At 41.8% G+C, this 24,944-nt stretch overlaps 1 long non-coding RNA gene and 1 gene segment (V, D, J or C); one reads left to right on the top strand and one right to left on the bottom strand.

Annotated features, from left to right (window-relative positions):
• LOC119864163 overlaps positions 1-4,823 on the bottom strand; it is a 46,879-nt gene extending 42,056 nt beyond the window's left edge. The window contains 2 exon segments of the C gene segment in view: positions 4,229-4,533; positions 4,630-4,823. Coding sequence covers positions 4,229-4,533; positions 4,630-4,672 — 348 coding nt within the window.
• LOC102154161 overlaps positions 1-24,944 on the top strand; it is a 75,869-nt gene that overhangs the window by 4,840 nt on the left and 46,085 nt on the right. For 2 of the 4 annotated variants that reach the window (XR_005373131.1, XR_005373134.1), the window contains exon 2: positions 10,381-10,435. The exons of the other annotated variants lie outside the window; for them this stretch is intronic. This is a non-coding gene — a long non-coding RNA (uncharacterized LOC102154161). The remainder of the gene's footprint in view (positions 1-10,380; positions 10,436-24,944) is intronic. 4 annotated transcript variants of the gene reach the window in all.

The raw sequence follows: 24,944 nt of genomic DNA, 5'->3' as shown, positions 1-24,944 counted from the left end.
TTTCTTTTTTCCCAGAACCCTGTACTGAGTGAAAATCTCAGTGAGGGTGACAATACATGAGAGACACCTAACTCTGGGAAACGAACAAGGGCTTGGAAATCTAGAGCCCAAGAAGAAATGCTTCTGTAGGTGACATGGTGATTGTTCTTTGAACTTCAATTTCCACTGGCCAACTTTCCATTGGAAACCAGAGCAGAGATTCCCATTACTGTAATCCACAGGGGTTAGGTGCCTGGGACACAGAGCAATGGGGAGAAAAGTGGAACACCAATACTGAGCAGGAAGTAGAAGATTTCCCAGAATCCAGTCATTGTGTCCCTCAGCATCCTTGCTTGTTCTTTGCCTGGTGGAGAAATCTCTGCCCCCAAAGCAGGGGACTCTCAGGATCCTACCTGAAAGTCTGCCTTCTTCTTGGTCTCCAGATGAATATTTGAGGCTGATTTTCTAACAACCTTCCCTGAATGGTAGCAGAGCACATTTTCAGGAAATAGAAATGACAAGCATCTTTGTTGAATAGAATTTTTTTGTGTGCTATTCTGCTTGAGATAATTTCATTCCTGCCTCTGTATCTAGACGAAAGAGACATAAAGAAAACCCAAAATGGAAAAGGCATTTATATAATTTGATGAAAGGACTGTAGATAAAATATTATTTCTTTCATCCTCAATTTACATGTTTGTAACACTTTCTGTTGAATACACACTTTTTCTTAAAAATATTTCTCATTTGTTAGATTAGTAACCCCATTTTTAAAATTTAAATTCAATTTGCCAACATATAGTATAACACTCAATGCTCATCCCATCAAGTGCCTGCCTTAGTGCCCATCATTCAGTTACCCCATCTCCTCATTCACCTCCCCTTCCCCAACCCTTTGTTTGTTTCCCAGAGTTAGGAGTCTCTCATGGTTTGTTTCCCACTCTAACTTTTACCCACTCAGTTTCCCTCCTTTCCCTTATAATCCCTTTCACTATTTCTTATATTCCATGTATCAGTGAAACCATATAATTGATGATTGTCTTCCAACGTTAGACACATTTCTAAACATCAGATTTCACACGTTGTATCTAAGTGCTCAATAATATGTAAGTTTTTAAATATTAAAAAAAAAGTTTTTAAATATTAAATAACATGTGAATTCTTTTTAAAAATACATTTAAAAATAAAATTCCAAGCCATACAGGTTTTCTATGAGAAAATAAGGTTTTCTATGAGAAAAGAACCTATAAGAAAACCTATAAGAAAACCTATAAGAAAATAGGTTTTCTATGAGAAAATAAGCATATGGAAGTGACATAGTAAAAGATCTCCTGATCCCAATGTTTAGGAGTGACCTCTTCAACTTGCGACCTTTCCTCTACCCAAGACTGTGTCCCTGAACCCACTCTGGGCCTGGAAAATAAAGAGCCCCAATACAAACAATCAGCATGGATTTCCAAGTGTACCCAGAAATTTTTAGATTTGTGATTTTTAGAAGGTGACTCTGAGGTTACAGACATGACATTTTACATAGTACTAACATGTGTGATCAGTTGGCAATGGATGATACAACTATGAAAACAATGGTTTTTATATGTTCTTAGACTTTACTCAGCATTAACTTCAAAATGTAACGTTGCTTCCATTACTCAAAACCATTGTGTCAGGTGTCCCGGCGTTTCATTGCATTTGTATCTTTGGGGTAAATCCCCAACAGTGCAATTGCTGGGTCGTAGGGCAGGTATATTTTTAACTGTTTGAGGAACCTCCACACAGTTTTCCAGAGTGGCTGCACCAGTTCACATTCCCACCAACAGTGTATGAGCTCATTCATTTGGGGAATATAAATAATAGTGAAAGGGAATATAAGGGAAGGGAGAAGAAATGTGTGGGAAATATCAGAAAGGGAGACAGAACGTAAAGACTGCTAACTCGGGAAACGAACTAGGGGTGGTAGTAGGGGAGGAGGGCGGGGGGTGGGAGTGAATGGGTGATGGGCACTGGGGGTTATTCTGTATGTTAGTAAATTGAACACCAATAAAAATAAATTAAAAAAAAAAACCATTGTGTCTCACTCACCTTAGGAGTGAAATAAATGAGTTGAGCCCAAACCATCAGGATATTTCAAGTATCCATCTATAACAAAATCCCCTACCCACGAGGTAATGTGAGTCCCTCTCTAATAGTCAAAATATCAATCTCAGTTAAACAGACAATAGATCTGCCACTGGAATCAGTGCTGTACATTCTAAATAAATGCTTTTAGTGTTTTCATGACTTAGCTGTTTAAACAACCATTTAATTAGCAAACATTTCCTGAGGACAGGAGGGCTGTGTGTACCCAAGGTATCTTTGGGGAAGCTCACCTTATGCACAGGGAGAAAGGCAGGGGAAGGAAATGACTCCAAATCTGGACTTGTTTTTCCCTCCATATATGGGTTGTTTGCTCCATGCACAAGGTCAGTGTCCTATCAGGAGGTAACTCAAAGGCACTATGGAACCATGTTAAAAACTAAGATTTACATTGACTTGGGATGACTTCTCATGACAATGTCTTCATATTTAGCTAATTTCTCTCTAACCAAACGGTAATAGGTTACCAGGTCTCAGATCACTGCCCTGTGGAGTCAGGCACTGAGAGGAAAGGGTTCAGTTGCATAGGTAATGGGGAGGATAAATGAAGGAACATTCTCAGAACAGAACAAAGGTAAATTTCTGCCCCTCCCCTACAACCTCTTCCTGCACATACTGGAGGTCTTAGCCTTGACCCAGGCCTTCAGTAGAGGGTTGAAGTGTTGGTTGGGCTCTTGTACAGACATGCCTATCTTAAATACAAATCTCTCACCACAAAAGCAGAGGCTCAGAGAGATAAATGGGGAGTTAGTGAATCTGAGGGACCAATTTCCTTCAGATCATGTAGACTTTCCTTACAGTAATCATTTTCACCAATGCAATTTGCATTTTACATAAAATTTGAATTTTCAAATGAAAATGCATTTAATTCAATTAGACTTTCTCACAGAGCTTTTTCTTTTCCCCACATACTGCCACAGAGGTATTCCTAGAGAATCAGTAATATGGCTCTTCTTTTCTTTTTCCTTCATTCTTTTTTCTTTCTCAAGAAGTTGACTAATTTTATAAGAAGTTAGTAAGTATAGTGATATCTTATTGATACAATTTTGGTTTGATACAGAAATCAGTCACACAACTGTGGCAGTTAAACCACCTCATTTTACAGAGCAGAGAACAGAGGTCCAGGGAATATAGACCAAATCATATGGAGTAGCATTCAAGCAGAAGCAGAAGGTGGAGGTCCCCAGGTCTCACCCAGGGCTGATGCATCAACCTCCCTGAGGATCATGTCCCCTCACAGGAGTTGAGCCCCAGACATGCCAGTGCACGAAGGTGCTGAGAAGTTAGCCCTCAGCTTCCTGAGCCTCTACTCCCTGACTCTCCACTGCAAGTAACTAGTAGGGGGCAGGGCAGCAACATAGAAACTGGAATCAGGAGGTGACTCCCAGTCTGAGCCTTCAAACATTTTGTGGTAAATCTCCAGAGTCTTTCACTCTTGAAATGATTTGCATCATATTTCATTCCCACATTCTTCACGCAGGTGGTCAGATTCTTCCATCACCAGTCTGTCACAGCTCTGTTCAGTAGAAATAAATACAAATCACAAATGGAGACAAACATTTTCATACTGCTGCATTTTTAAAAGGCTAAAGAAACAAATGAAATTCTAGCATTGCTTTTATTTACTGTGAGATATCCAAAATAGTATTTCAACATCTAATCAGTATAGATATTACTAAGAAAATATTTCATCATTTTTTATAGTCTCCAGAACATGGTTTGTATGGTACACAAGTAGCCATCTCAGCTTGGACTAGTGCGCTAGCTACATTTCAAGTGGTCAGTACCCACCTGTGACTAGTGGCTACTACATCGAGCAGCACGGATTCTACTCCAAATGCTTCAGAAACATTGCCCCTGACAATCTTTAGAAAAGTCCCCCCAGGCTGGACAGCTTCCTGGGTCTGAGCCAACCTGAGTACCAGGGGCTCCTTAGCCTCCAGGGTTATATAGAGTGGACCCAAGAAGGGGGCACCTGCCAGATGCTGGGGTCCTAAGGCCTAACCCCAAGGTAACTCCAGGGACCCAGAGTCAGGGGAAGGTGCCAGGTATGGAGGGCCCTAGGATATGGAGACCTTTTTGCACAGGGGCCAGGGCAGCAGGAGTGGCTGTGCGCTTCCCAGGCAGCGCAGTAGTACACGCCCTCATCACTCTTCTCCAGTTTCTGCAACAACAGGTTACAGCTGTAACTGTTCCTGCCTTTCTTGGCGTTGACTTTGTCTGCTTTCACGAATATATCCCTCTGCACATACGACCTGGACATGTCTAGGTAGAGGAGCCTCTTGGGGGCTGTATCCTCCTTGTGGAAGTACCAGTGGATGTAGCTCACCGAGGTATCCACTGTGCACGGCAGGGTGGCCAAGGTGCCCAAGCGCCCCACGACCACAGGAGTCTGCTCCAGCTTGAGCCCCGCTGCACCACCTGAAAGAGGGAGAGAGGGATAGCAGTGAGACAGGGATGGCCAGGAGACTCAGGGCATCCCCCACACCCTGCATTGTGGAGGGAGTCAGGACTTACCGGGAAACAGGAGGACACACAGGACAGCAAGGGAACTCAGCATGGTTCAGGTTCCTGCCTGGTGGAGAGAAGCCCAGGCGGACCTGGGAGACTACTCCGGTGGATGGCAGAGGGCAGGTTAGATCTGAGCCTCAGCTTCCCTGAGGCACCTGCAGGTACTAGAGAAGCTGGAGAGTGGGAGGTGCCAGAGGGCAGGGACAGGTCTGACCACAGTGGGGGAGGGAACATCAGTGCTCAGGGTGCTGAAAAACACTGAGCAATGTTGGTGCATGACAGCACCAGTGAGAACAGCAATCCTTGATTGGACATCCACTACATCTGAGCACCACACTAATTGGTTTCTGTTCATTGTTTGATTAAATCTTGAAATTCATCCTGTGGGATGAATGCTACTTCCCTCAATTTAGAAATGGGGAAATTCTGGTTGGTATTTTAAGTACCTTTCCAAGACTGCATGTCTACTGGGTATTGGGTGGGGAGGTTCCCAGGTCTGGCTGGGGACGACTCTCAAGCCTCAATTGGCCACTTGGTACTAACGGGAATGTGTGTGCAGCCTGCTTGGGAGTCAGGGACAAGCACAGAGCTCTCTGCTGAAAAGACAGCAGGTTCCTTGAGCTAGCATTGGAGAATTTCTCCCAGAGATCTCACTGGAGGACTTAAATGTCCTAACATAATGTGATAGCTGTGTAGTCTTGGGCAAGCTGTTTCTACTCCTTTTCCTCATATGTCAAAAGGAACCTCATTAGGTTGCATGCAGTGTGAACAGGGAAGGAGAGCAAAGCATATAGTTTGTCCCAGATGCATAGAAAATGCTCAAGAAGTGTTGGGGTTTCATCTTAAACCTGGACTGGTTGCAATAGGTGATGGGGCCTCATAGTGTAGAATTATGAAAAATCAGATGTGTGTGTGTGTGTGTGTGTGTGTGTGTGTGTGTGTGTGTGTGGCCAAAGGAAGAAGATTGCATTGACCCAGGGGTAGTGCAGACAGGGGCAGAGTGGGGGAGACTGGGAGCTGCAGTTCTAGGGTCAGGTCCTCAGAAATGGTAAAGGCAGGGTGTCAGGAAGGGTCAGCTGAGGACTGCATCTGAAATGAAGCTTTGAGAAGTCAAGGTAGCTTTGACTTCCAACTGAAATGAAGTTTCCTTTTCTCTTATCCCAAGTATAAAAAGATCTCCTTGGTGTAGTTTTGGTAATTAATTAGGCTAATGCTAGCCCACCAGCCTGGAAGGAGAAGACAGTGGGGATGGCCAGGAAGCAGACTCGGGGGACAGGGAGACTTGGGTTCTTCAGTACCCAGTACCAGATCCAGCTCCTGACCTCCTCCTCCTGATAAAAACTGAAAGGCAGATATGCTGAGCTATAGCCAAGATTCAAGGCTCATGTGTCTCCAAATGCAGGCTCTGAGGTTGTGCTGAGCTGATGAACTGGTGACTAGAATACTCTGCTACAATAATGTTCCAGGCTCATTATTCAGGCCCTCAGCAGGTGTCTAGGGCAGCTGTGCTAAAATGTTAAGATGAAACGCTGGGACACCTGCACCCTGATGTTTCTAGCAGCAATGTCCACAATAGCCAAACTGTGGAAGGAGCCTCGGTGTCCATCGAAAAGATGAATGGATAAAGAAGATGTGGTCTATGTATACAATGGAATATTCCTCAGCCATTAGAAACGACAAATACCCACCATTTGCTTCAACATGGATGGAACTGGAGGGTATTATGCTAAGTTAAATAAGTCAATTGGAGAAGGACAAACATTATATGGTCCCATTCATTTGGGGAATAGAAATAATAGTGAAAGGGAATAGAAGGGAAGGGAGAAGAAATGGGTAGGAAATATCAGAAAGGGAGACAGAACATAGAGACTCCTAACTCTGGGAAACGAACTAGGGATGGTGGAAGGGGAGGAAGGTGGGGGGTGGGGGTGAATGGGTGATGGGCACTGAGGGGGGCACTTGACGGGATGAGCACTGGGTGTTATTCTGTATGTTGGCAAATTGAACACCAATAAAAAATAAATTTATTATTAAAAAACAAAAAAAGTAAAAAATAAAATGTTAAGTGGAAAAGAAAGTGACAATGGGGGTGACATCTGCACAGCAGAACGACATGTGGAAAGACTCTCAATATAGAGAGTGAGCAATGTGGTTGAGAATGTGGGTGAACTCTTTTCTTCCTGCTCTCTCCCATTCTAGAGAAAAATCTAATCTAATCTCACCAATTAGATTATCTTACTTTTGGGAAGAAAATCCACAACTTCTTTTTTCTTTTATGAAAATAAATTTTATTTCTCATTGTCAGCCTTCAAAACTCTGTTTCTCTCAATTACTGTTGATATTTGTCTTCAAACATTGCTGACATTAAAGGCTCAACACCTGTTGGCCATGATCAGCCTTAATGTATAAAGAGTCTGCCCCAAACCTTCAACCAAACAAGCTAGCTCCTGGGTGTGTCAATCAAAAAAAGTGAAACAATTTAGTCTGTAGAGTGTGGTGTGCTTTATCCAAAGAAGAACAATCCATGGATTGGGGAGTTCAGGGCCTCACAAGCAGTGGAGCACTCTGCCTCAGGGATTCAGGGCATGAGGGAGTTTTATCCTTAGAAGCAGCCCAGAGGGAACAGGCAGGATGAGCTAGGAGGTCAGGGATTTCCTCACAAGGCTGGCAGGTCAGTCAGGGATTGAAGAGAGAGTATTTGAGTTAGGCTGATTGCTTGAGGGTACATATCTGATCTTATAGATTGTTGGTGTTTGGAGCCTGGCTGGCTGGGATAGTCTGTTTTTGGTCAAGGGCAGCATTTACAGGGACAGGAGAGTTCCCTAAATTTCAGTTTGCTGGCTTGACACCCTAGAGTATAGAAGGTCCATGCTGGGCCTGGAAATGCATTTGAACAGGTGATAATTGCTTTCCTGTCCTCTACTTCTCTTCCTGCTGCAGTGTATCTGTGCTCTTCCTTACATGGCACTAAAAGATCATATTTGTTAAAAATTGCACAATTTTAAAAAGTAATATGAAAAACCTTTTGAACGGGTCACAGATAATAGCCTTATGAGGTGTTAGGGAGATCTGAGCAAGACCCCCCTGGTCTCCAGAAGAGAGAAATCAGGTGGCTCTTGAGGGAGCAGAACTTCCTGTCCTCCCAGGTCATCCTGCTGCTGCCATGAATACAACTGCTCTGATGGCCCCAGACTTCAGCCCCAGGGGAGAGGCAGGTGGGTCAGAGCAGGTGTGGACTCAGGCTGACCCTGTGCAAAGAGCCAGGTGATGAAGCTTGGACATTTTCCTTTAACCTCTGAGAGGCTTGCCTGCTTTCCCCGACCTGAGACAGCTCCCTTCTGACCATGGGAGCGTCTGAGATCTAATCCAGTTTGACTTCTTCACTAGGTCACAGGAAATAAATTGGATGCACATGTGATGTCAACGCTTAGTAAACTGGACAAGCCCAGAAAACTCACAACAGGAAAGCCATTGATATGTTTTGATGAGAGAACTCTCTATAAAATAGTCTCACTTTTATATTCAATTTACATGTTTATAATACTTTGAGTTGAATACACACTTTTTCTTAAAAATATGTTTCATTTGTTAGATTATTAACCCCATTTTAAAAACATATCATAGGTAGTATCCTGGACATTCACACTTCACTACAGAATCACAGAAGTTTAGACACTTAAAAATGAAAATGAAAGCCTCATTCCAGAAACCTCATTTTTTTCCCCAGAAGCCTCATTAATTCTCATCTTTAAAGATGAGAAAACAGCTTCCCAAAGCAGGTGACTCATTCAATATGACAGGACCACGAGCAGCTGAGGCAGGATTCGAGCCCCCATGCCCTCCTCTCCATTGTGCACACCTCTCATTGAGCGGACCTGGCATTTCAAATTCAGTCACTACATGCAGAGCACCCACCACGTGTCAGGGATGGGGCCAGGTCCCTTTTTCAAACATAAATTTCAATTTTGGAATTCTTGAAAATATTAAAATTCTGTGAGACACATTAGTATTCTCAGTCAACAGATGATGACGGGCCACTTGAACATTCCCCACATTGACCTTTTTAAAATAGCTTAACAAATGTGATCATCATTAAATGGGCTTATTAGAAGAAAGTAGGATCAGTTATGTTGGTCTTCATTTGACTCTGCTCAGTAGATATACAGAAATGTGTGTGAGTGTGTGTAAGTGTATACGTGTGCTCACAGAAAATTAATTTGCTAGATAATGTCTTTTTCTCTTCAAGGAAAAAAGGCAGCCTCACATAGGGTTGCCAGATTTAATGGAAAAATAAGTACGAAGTGCTATGCAATATTGGAACACAAACTAAATTATTTGTTATTTGTCTGAAATAATTCAGGGAAATGCAAATCAAATCCACAAGGAGGTATGGTCTCACAGTTGTTAGAATGACTATTATCAGGGCTCCTGGGTGGCTCAGTCGGTTAAGATCTGCCTTCAGCTCAGGTCATGATCACAGGGTCCTGGGATCCAGTCAGGCATCATGTTCCCTGCTCAAGGGGGAGTCTACTTCTCCCTCCGCTCCTGCCTCTGCTTGTGCTCCCTTTCAAATAAACAAATAATTTTTTTAAAAAATGGCTATCATTAAAGAGAACAGTAATCTCAAGTGCCTTCACAGAGGCTGGGAAGTAAGGAAGCGCAGGGACACTGGCTGACTGTCCTGTGCTCAAGAACCCCATGTGCAGGGGACAGGAGGCTGCCCCAGGAGCAGCTCTGAGAGCAGACTATCCCAGGCAACCTCACTATCTTGGAGTCCCAGGAAATCCATACTGGCACATGAGTCTCATGTTTTTGGACTTTTTAAAAAGATTTTATTTATTTATTCATGAGAGACACACAGAGAGAGGCAGAGACATAGGCAGAGAGAGAAACAGGCTCCCTGCGGGGGAGCTGGATGTGGGACTCAATCCTAGGACTCTGAGATTACGCCCTGAGCCAAAGGCTCAGCTGCTAAGTCACCCAAGTGCCCCTCATGTTTTTGGACTTAAGAAAGTATAAAACTGCCATCACACTAGAGTTCAAATATTTTTTCCTTTTTCTTAGAAGATTTCATTTATTTATTTGACAGAGCGATAGAGCCTGAGAGCACGAGCTGTGGGGAATAGCAGGGAAGAGGGAGAAGCAGGCTCCCCACTGAGCAGGGCCCTGGGATCATGACCTAAGCCTAATGCAGATGCTTAGCCAACAGAGCTATGCAGGTGCCCTGGAAAAAGAATTCTCAAAACAAACAAGTAATTAGAGAAATCTCCTCCACCAGAATGCTAGAAAAAAATTTAAAGCTACAGCACAGAATGGAGTGTACTCTTGCTACTAGATTTTATTCATAGGCACAGGGTCCCCTAGAGACAGTGTGGGGAGTGAGAGGGAGAGAGAAAAATCTTAAATTTCATCCTCTGGGCCTATTGTTAGTGGTGATTATGACTCACTGATATTTACGTATTTTTTAAAAATTTATGTTGACAACATTAGGCAGAAAAATGTCAGTGTAAGGGAAAAATGCAAATATATAATTTTTTAAAAGATTTTATTTATTTATTCATGAGAGACAGAGGGGGGAGCAGAGGGAGAAGCAGATTCCACACAGGGAACCCGACGTGGGACTCGATCCTGGGTCTCCAGGATCACGCCCTAGGCTGAGGCAGCGCTAAACCGCTGAGCCACCCAGGCTGCCCACAAATACACAATTTTTAAAGATTAGTAAAAACTCTGATCTATCATTTGAATTCATGTCTCTAGGTATTACCCCTTTTTAGATACCACCGAAAAAGGGGAAAGCCATATGAATCCAGAGGTGAGTACCCCAGCATCTATATTATGGTATTAAACACCACTTCCTACTCCAAGTCCCAGGGCTCAGCTGAGAAATGATGGCAAAGAGAAATCACACAGTCATAAAGGAACCGACCACCTTCCTGCCCGTCCCCACACGGACCATGTCCCAGGCTAGCACGGGCCTTACCAATGGCAGCTCTTCCTGAGGGAATTATTACCACCCTGAGTGCAGGAGAGGTTAGAGAAAAGTCGAGAATGAGGAAATCACCCCTGTGCACCCCCAAGGAGATCCTGGGTGCAGACAAGGGTCATCAGGGGCTCCCAGCTCCTGCCCTGGCTCTGGTGCTGCTCCTGCTGGCCCCCCCACATCCCTCTCCCCCTGTTTTCCCCCCTCAGGCCCTCTGTCCCCACGGTTGTGTCCACACTCCTCTCTGTCTCACGTCTATTGCCATCCTTCCCTCTGTGTCCTTGTCTCTCCATCTCCCGTTCCAGCTGGGTCTCCTTGTCCTGCTTTATTTCTCTCTCTCTCCCCTCTGGCTCCCCCATCTCCCCCTCCTCCCCTCCCCATCTGTCTCTGTACTCCCGTCTCCCTATGTCTGTCTGTCCATCTCTACTACCTAGTTCCTTTATTTACATCTCTCTTTTCTCCATTACCTTCTATCCCTATCCCTCCACCTCTTTCCCTGCTCACAGCACCTACTGTAAAGTCTATGTTATTCCATCTGAGTCATTTCTCTGGCTTCTGATGACCACATTCTGTTGCTCTCAGCGCTCTCCTCACATGAGCCTCTTGTGTCCATCGTCCCTTTCTTCTCTCTGGTCCTTTTGTCTGGTCTCCTGGGGCCTGTAGGACACCGGCCTGTGGGTCTGTGCTCCCTATGGTGGCGGGATGGGTGCAAGCTCACAATGTACATTTACTCCTTTGGCTTCTCCTGCTGATCGCACCTGCCCCATGGAAGTCTGCTTGGATATTTTCTCCCTCTGCCCCTTCCCCTGCTCTCTCTCTCTAAAATAAATAAATAAATCTTTAAAAAATAAAAGCAGATTAAAACACAAAAGCATAGAGTCAGATGAAATGCAGATATGAACCAGCAGAAAATCTCTTTCTCACTCAGGAGAACCTCAAACAAGTATTAAATTTTGCACACCTCATTATGAGGGTTATTTTATGGAGTTTTTTATATGTCATAGGACTTGTTCTTTTAAAAAACGGAAGTTCATATTTAATTGAGCATTTTGCATAGCTTTTATTGTTCTAATAAGAGTTCTCAGTAGTGATGTGTTTACTTAATTAGAAGTTCAGAGCGGCAGGATAAACAGGAGGAATCCCAACTTAGACATTCTTCTTCAAGCTCCCAGGTCTGAATCCACTGGCTTCCTGCCTCTGACTTGTACTCCCACCTAGTGGTGGTTGGGAGCATTTCCATTTCATTGGGTTCCGGAGCTGATCTGGAACAAACCTGGTCAGGGTGCTCTGCTGGGAAGCTGCTTTGTTCAAGACAAAATGCAAGTGTGTAGTAGGAGAGAAGGAGTGTTCAAAGTGACTTACTTTATTGTATTATATTTTCATTGGCTGAACCTTCAAGTTAGGAAAGAATTATAATTAAAAACTGTTATTGGAATTAAAAACTGTGCCTAGAAAAGAAGATTCAACTCTAAAGCACTGTTGGCTCATGAGGCCAGTGGTTGAAAATTAAACAGAACAGGCGTCTGTGCTTCTGCTGCCCTGGGACTGATGCGGCGCTGGTTGGCCCCTGGTGGAGAAGAGGGCATCTGGGGGCTGCTTGCCTTCTCCTGACTTTCTCCTGCACCTAGTGTGGTGCTGGCACAGAGTACATTTATAGCTGTGGAAGGAATGGATGAAAGGAAGAGAAATAAATCAGAGTCACCAAAAATTAAAATGTTAGCATTTTTCCTTCTAAAGGAATGGCTTGACTTTTAGTATCTTAGAGATTTGGAAAATTAGCACCTTTTGTTAGATACTTTGAAAGATATACAGGTGGTTTGTTTGCAGGTTTGCTTGTATGTCCTGCTTACCTGTTTATTCAGTGGAAGGAAGGAAGAAGCATAATTGAGGCTGTCAGACTATTGAGATGAAAGTGTTTTACATGGTCAGACAGCCGGAAGGAAGGAAGAAGCATAATTGAGGCTGTCAGACTATTGAGATGAAAGTGTTTTACATGGTCAGACAGCCAAAGTGAACCCATTGTGATCCCGAGGAAAAGGTAGTTTGTCACCTCCTGACTCATGGGAAGACTAATTTAAAGTGAAGAATAGCTCAGTTGCATGATATAATCTGTGCCAAGCAAGTCTCAATGAAGGCACTGAAATTTGAATTTGACACCTGCTAAAAATAATCAGTCATACCTCCTGGCCTGCCTGGGACTGTCTTGGCTAACTCCTGTGGCCCTATGGTATTATTCTTAGAACTCTTTAATCTCTCCTAACTGTTCTTGCTTAAATGATCAATTAGAGAGTCCCCTGTACACACTCAGCAGATATGAAAAGCAATTTTTCTAATTTTTAATAAAAAGTTTGAAAGGTATTGCGATATTACAGGTGAGGATATTACTTAACCTTGATTTTTTAAAAAAATAGCTTTAGTGGGATATAATTTGCACACCATAAAATTCATCCATTATAAATGTGTGCTTAAATGGTTTTTAATAAATGTATACTTTTTAAACCAACATCACAATACAATTTTACAGAAAATTTGTCATCCAGGAAAGCTTTCTTATTTGCAGTTAATCCCTGCTTTTACTTCCAGTCCTGGATAAACCACTGACCAGCTTTTCATTTTATTTACCATTTTTGTACAATCAATATGTGTGAAATCATACAATATATAATTTTTTTGCATCTGGCTTCTTCTACTTAGCGTACGGAGTTTGAGTGTCATAAGTGTTGTAACATGCATAAGTAGTTTGTCCCTTTGTATTGCTGAATACTATTCCAGTGCATGGATGACAGCATTTTGTTAATATACCAATGGATGGATATTGGAATTGCTGCCAATTTTTGCTATTATGACTAATCCCACTATGAACTTTGTCATGCATGTCTTTGTGGGATATTTGTTTTCATTTTTCTAAGAAAGAAGATTCGCTGGGTCTTTTGGTGAGTTTCAGTTGAATTTTTAAGTCATCATCAAAGTGTTCTCCAAAGTTGCTATACCATCTTATGTCGCCTCTAGCAGTGTGTGAGACTTCATTTCTCCTGGTATATATGGGGAATGTTATTCAGACATTTAAAAAAATGAGATTTTTCTCTTCGCAACAACATGGATGCACTAAGAGAGTACAATGCTAAGTAAAATAAGTCAGAAAGAGAAAAACAATTACCATATGATTTCACTACTATGTGGAATGTAAGAAACAAAACAGAAGATGAAACAAAGAAAAAAGAGACAAAGAAAAACAGAAAGAGAACAAAGCGGTGGTTTCCAGAGGGGAAGTGGGTGGGTCTGGGGAAAATAGGTAAGGGGGATTAAGAGCAGTCATTGTGATGAGCACTGAGTAATTCATACAAGTGTTGAATTATTATATTATATACCTGAAACTAATATAGCAGTTCATGTTAATTATATTTACTTTGTTTTTTTTTTTTTCTACCAACACAATTTTATTGTTGTACAGTTGTACGACAGAAGTCAAATGTCCAAAATCAATCCCACCAGGCTAAAATCAGGGTGTCCGCAGGGCTGTGTTCCTTCTGGGGGCTCCAGAGGAGAATCCATTCCTTGCTTTCTACCCCCGTCTGGAGGCTGCTGTGCCTCTTGGCTCATGGCCCCTTCCTCTGTCTTCAAAGGGCCCAGTGTCGTATCTTTGCCTCAGTTTGTTCATCTGTTCACGGGCACGGCTCCATGACTGCTCCTGCAGCCAGTTGTCAGGATCAAATGTCCGGGAGCCCAGTGGAGTCTCGGAACCTCCGCAGATGACAGGTGTGGTCCGATGCTGAAAGCTCAGACCTGGGCATCCAGGTGTCCCTCCAGCCCCGGCATCGGGAAGGACAGGGGCCGAGACAAAGCTAACGTGCGGCTTTTCCTTGGTGGCTAGAACTTGGTCAGCATGTGCAGAGAAGGGCACAGGAAGGCCTGGCGTGAGGCCCCCTCAGTCTCAGGACGCAGCTCTGCAGACAGGTATGCAGTACAGCAGAGTGCTGGCCCCCCCCCTCCCCATGCATCCGAGATCAGGTTTACTGGGTGCACCTGCTACCTGCGGCTGCTGAAATGAATGCCCACAAACCAGGTAGCTTTAAACCAACTGACCATATTTTAGCGGTGGAGAGATAAAGCAGTTCTCGTCCAAAGCTGTTTTCCAAAAAAATGATGTATTTATTAACTCTATGTACACACACCAACAGAGTGGCCATAGTATAGTGATGGAGTCATAGTGAAGTAGCTCTAGTTAAAAAATTGTTTTCAGGGAGGCCAGGGGGGCTCAGTGGTTGAGCATCTGCCTTTGGCTCATGGTGCGATCCCGGAGTCCTGGGATCGAGTCCCCCATCGGGCTCCTGCATGGAGCCTGCTTCTCCCTCTGCCTGTGTCTCTGCCTCTCTCTGTGTGTCTCATGAATAAATAAATAAAATCTTTTTTAAAAATTGTTTTCAAAGATACAAATGCAATGAAACGCCGGGACACCTGCACCCCGATGTTTCTAGCAGCAATGGCCACGATAGCCAAACTGTGGAAGGAGCCTCGGTGTCCAACGAAAGATGAATGGATAAAGAAGATGTGGTTTATGTATACAATGGAATATTACTCAGCTATTAGAAATGACAAATACCCACCATTTGCTTCAACGTGGATGGAACTGGAGGGTATTATGCTGAGTGAAGTAAGTCAGTCGGAGAAGGACAAACATTATATGTTCTCATTCATTTGGGGAATATAAATAATAGTGAAAGGGAAAATAAGGGAAGGGAGAAGAAATGTGTGGGAAATATCAGAAAGGGAGACAGAACGTAAAGACTGCTAACTCTGGGGGATCCCTGGGTGGCGCAGCGGTTTGGCGCCTGCCTTTGGCCCAGGGCGCGATCCTGGAGACCCGGGATCGAATCCCACATCGGGCTCCCGGTGCATGGAGCCTGCTTCTCCCTCTGCCTGTGTCTCTGCGCCTCTCTCTCTCTCTGTGACTATCATAAATAAATAAAAATTAAAAAAAAAAAAAAGACTGCTAACTCTGGGAAACGAACTAGGGGTGGTAGAAGGGGAGGAGGGCGGGGGGTGGGAGTGAATGGGTGACGGGCACTGGGTGTTATTCTGTATGTTAGTAAATTGAACACCAATAAAATATAAAAAAAAAAAAGAAAAAAGAAAAAAGGCATGAAAGCACCACCTTTGAAAATATCTGGGCTAAAATGTTTACATCATTTTATACGCAAAGACTTGGACTTGAGAATAGTCCCCCATTTTTTCAGAACTTGCTCGGAGTGTATTAGGCACCTGAGCACCTGTCCCAGACACATTTTCGTAATTAAATATGTTCTAGTCTAAGAGAAGGGTCAACTGAAGGTGCTAATTTCAATTTATCAACTGTAAAATTGAAAGGGAAAGAATTCAGCAGTTACACGGGACAATTAAAAATAGGCCCCGCGGAAAGAAAAATTCTTTCTCCAAGAAAATGCCAAGGACATAACTGAGTCAGGCACAGATTACAAAGCACGTGGATATGTACCCAAACCAGTTTATTTCACTTACGTTCTTTTTTCAACGTTCAGCTCGGTAACACAAAAACTGTATTATTTTGCCTTAATGTATGTAAGTATATATGTGTATTTACTTTGTTTTTTAAAAAAGGGTTTGCTTCTCCCTATTCTTACTGACACATGTTAGAAGTTGTCTTTTAGATGATAGACATTCTAGCAAGCATGCAGTGGCATCTACTTGTGGATTTCATTCCCATGCCCCTAATGAATGGTGAGGTTGAAATTGTTTTCATGTGCTTATTAGTTATTCATATCCCTCCTTTGGAGAAATGTGTATTTTAAGCTTTTTTTTTATTTTTTATAGTTATGTTGTTTCTCTTCATAGCAGTTCTTCATACATTCTAGATGATAGTCCTTTATCAGATAAAAATCCTTCATATGATTCACAAATATGTCCTTCCCAAACTGTAGGCTTTTCATGTTCTTCACGGAACCTTTTGAAGCTTGCTTCCTTGCTTGTTTATTTATTTATTTATTTATTTATTTATTTATTTATTTAAGACAAAGAGAGAATTAATGTGTGTGCAAGTGGTGGGGAGGGGCAGAGGGAGAGGGAGTGAGAGAATTCAAGCAGACTTCACCAGTAGTTAGGAGCCCAACATGGAGATTGATCCCATGACCATAAGACCATAACCTGAGCCAAAACTAAAAGTCATACGCCCAAACCACTGACCACCTGGACACTCCATACACATGTTTTTAATTTTGATACAATCTAGTTCATCAGAAATTTTTCTTTTAAGGATTGTGTGTTTGGGGTCATATCTAAGAACTCCTTGCCTTAATCCGGTATCACAGATTTTCTCCTTTGTTTTCTTCTAGAAGATTTTATAGTGTTAGCTCTCCCATTAAGATTATGGTCCAAGAAAAAAAATATTATGGTGCATCATGAATTAATTTTCATATATGGAGAATGTAAAAAAATTAAGTTTATTCTTCTGCCTTTGGTTATCCAGCTGTAGCTGAGCCATTTGTTCAAAAGACTATCCCATCTTGCACTGAATTAACTTGTCACACTTGTCAAAATACAAGATTTGCTCCTATTGTTTTAAATTAATTCCTAAATGTTTATTCTTTTCAGTTCTATCATAAATGGAATCATTTCTTTAATTTCATTTTCAAGTTGTTCATGCTAGCTTATAGAAATACAACTGATATTTTGTACAATGATGGTGACCTTGTTTATGAGTTCTAGTTTTGGTTTGTATGCATGTAGGTCCTATGGAATTATCTACATACAGGATCATGTCATCTGTGGTGAAGACATTTTTATTTTTACTTTTCAATCTGCTAGAGATCTTTACATTTTTTTCTAGGTGCACTTTCTAGAACACTTAATGCCAGGTTGAATAGAAATGTCCAGAGCAGACATCCATCTCTCGTTCCTTGTCTTTGGGGAAAAGCATTCACTGTTTCAACATTAAGTATGATGTCAGCTATGGGTTTTCACAGACGCCCTTTATCAAGTTGAAGAAGTTCACTTGTATTGAGATTATTTTTTCTGCCAACTGGAATATTCTCTTAAAGCTCTCTAGTGAATAGTTCAGGTATAAAGCTTTCCTAATGTAGATTTTATTTGTTTAAATGTATGTTCTGTTTTGTAATTTTTGTATCCTTCACTGGAATACCTATTTGCTGATTTTTTATTGTCATACTTTCCCTTAACTCTTTAAACATGGTTTCCTATTTTCTTTTTGAACAAATATGTAATAGCCACTTTGAAATCTTCACTAAAGAAAATATCTGGACACACTCAAGGACAGCTTGTATGGAGTTGTGGGGGGTTTCCCCCTAATAAGAGTCACACTTATCTGATTTTTTGCCCATCTTCTTATTTTTTTATTAAAAAATATTTTGTTGAAAAAACTTTAAAAAATAAAAAATATTTTGTTGAAAACATATTGCAGCAACTCTAGATTGTGATTTTTCCCCAAAATGTTGTTTCATTGCTGTTTGTATTCTAAGAATGTTGCTTGGACTAAATCTGTGATATTATATTCTCTGCAGTACGTGGTGTTTCATGACTCCTGTTTTCTCTTTTAATTTCCTTATTTTTCAGCCTAGCTTCCAGAGGATTACCCCATGTCCACACAGCTCAGTGAAAACTAAGATTTGATAGGGATTATGCTCAAGTAACTTGATTAAAATTTTTATTGTCCACTAAATGCTTTTGTAGTAAGTATTGGGTAGCATATTTATATTTTAGGCAATTAGCACATAGACTTCATGGGCTAAAGTAAAGTCTTCCCAGCTATACTTTTTCTGAGTCTTTCCATGGCTCCTCTGCATATGCCAATCACCTCAAGGTCCACCAGCAGTACTTGGAAGGTTTGAGCTCTTTTGAGTGCTGCTAAGCATGCACACAGCTTTAGCTAAACACATGCTTGCTATAGCCATGACCACAACATCAGAGCAGCAGACCCCCTGGACTTCCTGCTTACATACCACACAGATTGTCAGTTCACCATTACATCATTCCTCACCACAAATTAACTGAACTCCCTTACACTGTGTGATTTGCTGCCAGTCCTCATGCCTGTTCAATTTTAGAAGAAACTTCATGTCTATGATGCTGTGTGGGGAAAGCACAGCAGCCACTGTAGGCAAGTGTACTGCTGTTGTTCCCTGAATTCTGCAGCTTTTCAAGTGTAAATGCTTCTCAGACTGTTGCATGCATTTGGACATTTCCCAAACACTGAAATGGTTAGTTTTGTTGACCTAGTCCAGTTTTATAGTTGGCATCCATGAGATTTGTTTATGATAGCAATGAGGCCTTGCTATCATTCACTTTTAAATTGTGCAAAACAGGGATCCCTGGGTGGCGCAGCGGTTTGGTGCCTGCCTTTGTCCCAGGGCGCGATCCTGGAAGACCCGGGATCGAATCCCACGTCGGGCTCCCGGTGCATGGAGCCTGCTTCTCCCTCTGCCTGTGTCTCTGCCTCTCTCTCTCTCTGTGAGACTATCATAAATAAATAAAAATTTATAAAAAAAATAAAATAAATAAATTGTGCAAAACATACATAATATTATGTTTTAATTAAATGTTTGGCTTTATTTAGGGCTCCCAAATAATTCCAAGACATGTCAGCTCCTTGGGGATCAAATTCCATTAGCGTGACAGGAGGAGAGTAAGCCCAGAAACAGGAAGACATAGTATGATCTCCTTCCTCAGACTCATTTCTGAGTGAGAAGGCATTTAATCTGCCCCAGTGTCTTTACAACAAATTAATAAACTGGAAAGTGAAGCTTCCCAACAGTGATACCTTTATCTGTTTATGTTACCACAAACTTGACCTGAATTGTGTGACATTTATGAGTTAATATTTATGAGGTTAAGATGTGGGGCACAACCTTTCCTTAAAATTTTGTGCCCCTCATTCTCCTGTACCAGATTTCTTTTTGGCTGTAACGCAGGCAGACATTCTCAGAAGAAGAAAATGTCCTATTTGAGGTGTATTATCTGACAAGAGTAAAGCAACTGTGAGGCAGGCTGCTTCCTGTGTGTGTGAGAAGGCTCTATCCCTCACCTGCTACCTTGTCTTCCCACAGATTTTTTTGTTATGTTCCCTCCCTCACTGCAACAGTAATACATGTATTTTGTAAAAATGTGCATGGAAAAAAATCATAGAATCTACGCTTCAAACTCTGTAGCCACATCACTGCTGACAGTTTTGTTTGTCTCCTAGTGGTTTTGTGTTTGCATTTTCACAGTATTGTGACCGTATTGCTGATATTATTTTTGCCATGCTTTAAAAATTATAATTTAGAAATTATAAAGTCAGTTTACTGTAGAAATTTTGGAATATCTGGAAATGATTGAAGTCACCTGGTAGTTTTGTATCACCTTTCTGATTTGCACATATGTATTTGGGTTTTTATTTTTATAAATATGATCTTGTGGGATATACATTTTTTTTCATTATATATTTGCTTTTGCTTGAATACATATGCATTTTCCATGCTGCCATAAACCATATAGATATAATGTTGAGTGGATGCAGAACACTTCATGGAAATATAATAATTATTTAATTTTTCTTCTGCTCTCAGACATTTAGATATTTTTCTGATTTTTAGAGGGAAAATGTACATAATGGAAAACAAGTATTATTTCATCAGCGATCTTTCCTGAAGAAATAACTAAGAATGTAATGACAGGGTCAAATGTGCCTTGTGCAGGTCAGATCAGCTCCATCTATGCTTGTGCTAAGAATGGACCAAATGACAGAAGTGCCACCAGGAGGGGTGTGGGCAGCAGAGGTTTAAAGAAACTCTTAAAGTGAAGAAAGGGGCAAGGGAGGTCTGCAGATTCTGGCCTTTGAGACCCAAATCTCCAGAACTCAGAGGTGTGGACACAGATTATCTTGTCTCAGGAGTAGAGTCACATATACACCAGGATCACTGATGATGCCTAAGCTGGTGTGAGTGTACAAATTACCCTGAGAAAAGTTGCCCTCTCCCCCATACATGCTGTGCTGAAGCAGTAGCATGGAGCTCCTGTTCATGGAAGTGAAGGCTCACCCAGAAGTTGGCTCTCAAGCACAGAACAAGAGAATGTGAGAATCTTCTGTGAAGTCAGACTGTGAAAGCCTAGGGTGGTGATCTCAGCAATAGAAGTTTGTTTCCCCAAGGACTGGACAATTTGGGTCTCAGGACTGGCACCCTCTCTGTATCATCCCCAGGTGTGGCTGGGGTAGGGACACTTGCTCTTTGTGCTCATATTACTGAATACTCTTTTAATTGATCCCCAGGACAAATTTCTGATGTACATGTCTTCTATTGATCTTGCTCAGCCTGACTCTACAGTCACCTGTCCCTTTAAAGGGACTTAGAGAACTCAGTCTATGACATCCAATTACACAGTTGAACTCAGGGCCTCCATATGTCTGTGTTCTTGTGGGGAAAGAAGCACCTGCTATTGTGACATCTACAGTCTATATGTGCTAGTAACTTCATGGGCAGGGGTCTCATGTCACCCTGCCTACACTGACAAAATGAGATCGAAAGTATGAACCCCAGTAAATCACCTGCCATGGAAAAGCACAAGACCCTGGTTGAATGTCAGGGATCACCTAGTGTTACAAGAAGTCTGGGTGCCCTTTCCTTCAGAATGGAGTCATCAGAATGGACTGAGGGTGTAGGGTCTCAATGGTCCTGGTCATAGGATCCCAACTCATAGAGCAGCTAGTTGGAATGAATTTGATATAAAATAGGGGAACCCACCACCAAGGCCCAACAGTATGTTTGACAGAAGGAGTATGCATATGCAGATGAATATTTTCTTTCCATTAGCTGTGGTCTTTTGGAAGTAGGCAAAGTTGGCTGTGGTTTAACTGTCCTTATTTCATCTCACAACACACGAACCACTGCTTACAGAGCCCCAAGTAGTAGGGGACGGTTTGACTTCAATCATTTTCCATGAATCAACCACATTCAACAGAACATGTGGACAAAGAAGCCTGAGAAAATAAAGCACCATCACCACACCAAGCCCTCCTACCACTCATACCATCTCTTGCTCTGACATTATCCCCTCTCTCTGTACCTCCCAGTGCAGGGCAGCCCGGGTTGGGTTGGGGAAGGAAGGTGCTAAGGAGTTAGAAGTCACAGGAGACACTGCCTAGGAGCCCCAGCAGAGACATCAGCCCACACAGCTTCAGGTCATTTGCTAGTTTCCCCTCTGTGCCTCCATGCTTTCCACATGCAGAAAGTAAGTAGAGGACAAGGCATTTCTCCTAAACAGGTCTGATCACATTCTTGAGAATCAGGAAGTAGTTTGAAATTAAATTTCCTCTTTCTTGTATCTGATGGGTCTTGTATTGTTCCTACATAAGAACCATTACTTGCTTTCCAAAAGCACTGTTTCACCGATACTGAAGCTGGTTATAAATGAACAACAACAACAGAATCCTTCCCAATTTTAAATGAGATATTGTTTCAATTCTTATATATGAAAGTTATTACTTTAAATGCATTCATTAGTGAAAATAGAAAACTGTACAATCACTTCACTTTTTATATACTTACCACATGCTGAACATTTTGTTTTACATTTATGTTTGTAGAAATATACACACACATATAAATAAGTGTCATACCAGTTAGTGTGTGTGCATGTACAGGTGTGTTTTTTATTATTTCTAACTTAAAGCTACCAATAGAATATGCTAATGCTGTTGAGGACTGGTATGTACGCAGCATAATTAACTCATTTCATCCATACAACTCCAGGCGATAAATCACCTTAACTTTTTTTTCACAGATGAGAAAATTATGGCACAGAGAGTTCAAATAGCTATAGACTCAATATTTAAAACCAGAGGCTTGGAATTCAGTGTCCAAGCACTTAACCCTTCCACCACTCTACCTTTCCAGTGTTAGTGCTGCTCTCATGGGGTTGTTTTGAGATCTGGAAACTTGATGTCCATGAAACACTGGTATAGGTCTGAATACACACACCAGTCCTGGGCCATGTTATACTGTTGCCATTGGAGTGTCTTAAACCAAATGAGTGAATCAGCTGACCTATGAAGGAGAAATAACCTGAGCACCCTCACTGGCTATGGCTCCCCTGGGGCCAGTGCCGCAAAGAGAGCATCATAAGGACAATTCAGGGCAAAAATTAGAAATTTGGAACTGACCATTATTACAACCAAAGCTGAGTTGGAAGATTCAATTGTCATTTTGTCTCGTACCTTGGACTCTCAGATTCCACCAAATGAATGTACACAGAGGTAAAAGTAGACTTCCAATTTTTTTATCATACTTATTATGAAAAACAATATAGATTGAGGTGGCAAGGATGGTGGCTTCTGGTATGTAAAATCAAAGGCTTTGAGGCAGTTATCTGGTTGAAGAGCCCTGGGGGATATGACTGGATGTTGCATGCTGGCTGTACTTAGAGGCATGGCTATGGGGTGGCTGAGAAGCTGGTGGACATTAAGGAGAGAGCAGTGCTGAAGCTCATATGATTGGCCCCTTTGTCCCAACCCTAAGTCATGGTAGAATTTTTCTTGCTGTAGAATGAAAGTTTCTGTTTGCCCAGTGGTTTGTTAACCTGTTCTACAATAATGACATATAGAAAAAGACACATGTTAACTGAAAGAACCCAAACCCAGAAAGAAATCCTACTAGATGCTCAGCAGACACTTTTAATGACAATAGCCAATGGGAAAAAAGTGGACCCTTGGTGCCACCATGTGTTAGGAACTCTTTCCATTGCCATAGAGTGCTGGTCTCCCAAGAAAATGGGTGGTGATGATGGCAGAATAGACCAGGCTCTTGAAGAGGAGGAGGGTGTAGATGTAGCAGACAGAGATGTTCATGAGCTGCAGCTGCAGGGGGTCTAAGAGAAGTCATTTATCAGTTTCATGTATTAGTTGTTCTAGTGAAAGGTTACAGCTTATTAATGGGAGAGGGGTCACATCATACATTTTTGACGGCCTAGGTTGAAGAGACACTCCCATTCCAACACAACCCAAGAGTAACATCTACACCATCACCACCAGTACCACCACCACCACCGTCACCAAGACAACTCAGAATCCAGCTTGCAGGTCAAGGCAGTCAGCAATCTCTGCAAAATTCACTTAGAACATTCCAAAGTATTAAAAAGTAAGATTTGGTTTATAATGAGTGAGTCTAATGGAGGGGGGAAAGCATTGGTGATAAATAGCTTTTAACATTTCTTCATTCCTACCATATCCCTAAAAAAGAACAATAGGCAATATCCATTAACTTCAAACTAAATGTCACTTATTTGGGGAGTCTTGCATGTAAAACCTTAATCTTACTTAATTTTTCAATGACCTATAAGACTATTTATTTCATTCACATTTTGAATTCACAAATAACCTGAGGTTAGGGAAAGAAGTAATTAATTTACCTGGTTTCATGTAACTAGTAAGTACCAGAAACCAGATTCCAATTCCAGCAACATGGCATTTAAGACCACATTCTCAGGCAGCCCGGGTGGCTCAGTGGTTTAGTGCCCCCTTCAGCCCAGGGCATGATCCTGGAGACCCGGGATCAAGTCCCATGTCAGGCTCTCTGCATGGAACCTACTTCTCCCTCTTTCTCAATCTCTTTCTCTCTCTCTCTCTCTCTCTCTCTCTCTCTCATAAATTAAAAAAAATCCAAAAAAAAATTTTTTTAAAAAGAACACATTCTCAATTACTGTGTAATTCTGCATCTCCACATGCAATATATACCCAAGACATCAAACAATTAAGGATAATTATAAAGTTGAATGATGATGATAGCGATAATGATGATGATTAACTAAGGTCCAGAAGCCCCCTGATATTGGACATGGAGGGAAGATCAGCAGAGCTAGAGCCCATGCTCTTCATCATTTCCTTTGTGCATATGTGGGGAGACAGTGTCCTTTTTGATGATGTCCTGATAATGCAGCAACTAAATGAGATACTCTATGGTAGATATACCTCATATGGGACCTAGTGTCTTCAATAACTGACTTACGTGTTATTTGTGTCATTTATGGTTGACTCAGAAAATGTAAATAATTTACCCATATTCCTGCAACTAATCATTAAAGACTGGTGTTTAAGTCCAGCTGTGACACCTGAAGCCCTGTATGCATACCACCCCCTCAACCCCTGCCATGTGTGCAGTCTATCTTGGCTTGGAATTTAGAGGAAGAATAAAAATCGAGTAAGTGTATGGAATCTTGATTCAGAAGGTTTGGTTTGAAGCCCCAGATTTCACTGTGTGATGTAGAGACTGAATTAATTTTAGCTCATTGCTCTCATGTGTAGAATGGAAATAGTATCCTTCACAGTGAATATTAAAAGATTAAA

This window comes from Canis lupus, chromosome 18 (genome assembly GCF_011100685.1).
Source record: "Canis lupus familiaris isolate Mischka breed German Shepherd chromosome 18, alternate assembly UU_Cfam_GSD_1.0, whole genome shotgun sequence".
In the NCBI taxonomy this organism is placed as follows: domain Eukaryota; kingdom Metazoa; phylum Chordata; class Mammalia; order Carnivora; family Canidae; genus Canis; species Canis lupus.
The sequence above is the reverse complement of the archived record's forward strand: the minus strand, read 5'-3'. Positions and strand labels throughout refer to the sequence as shown.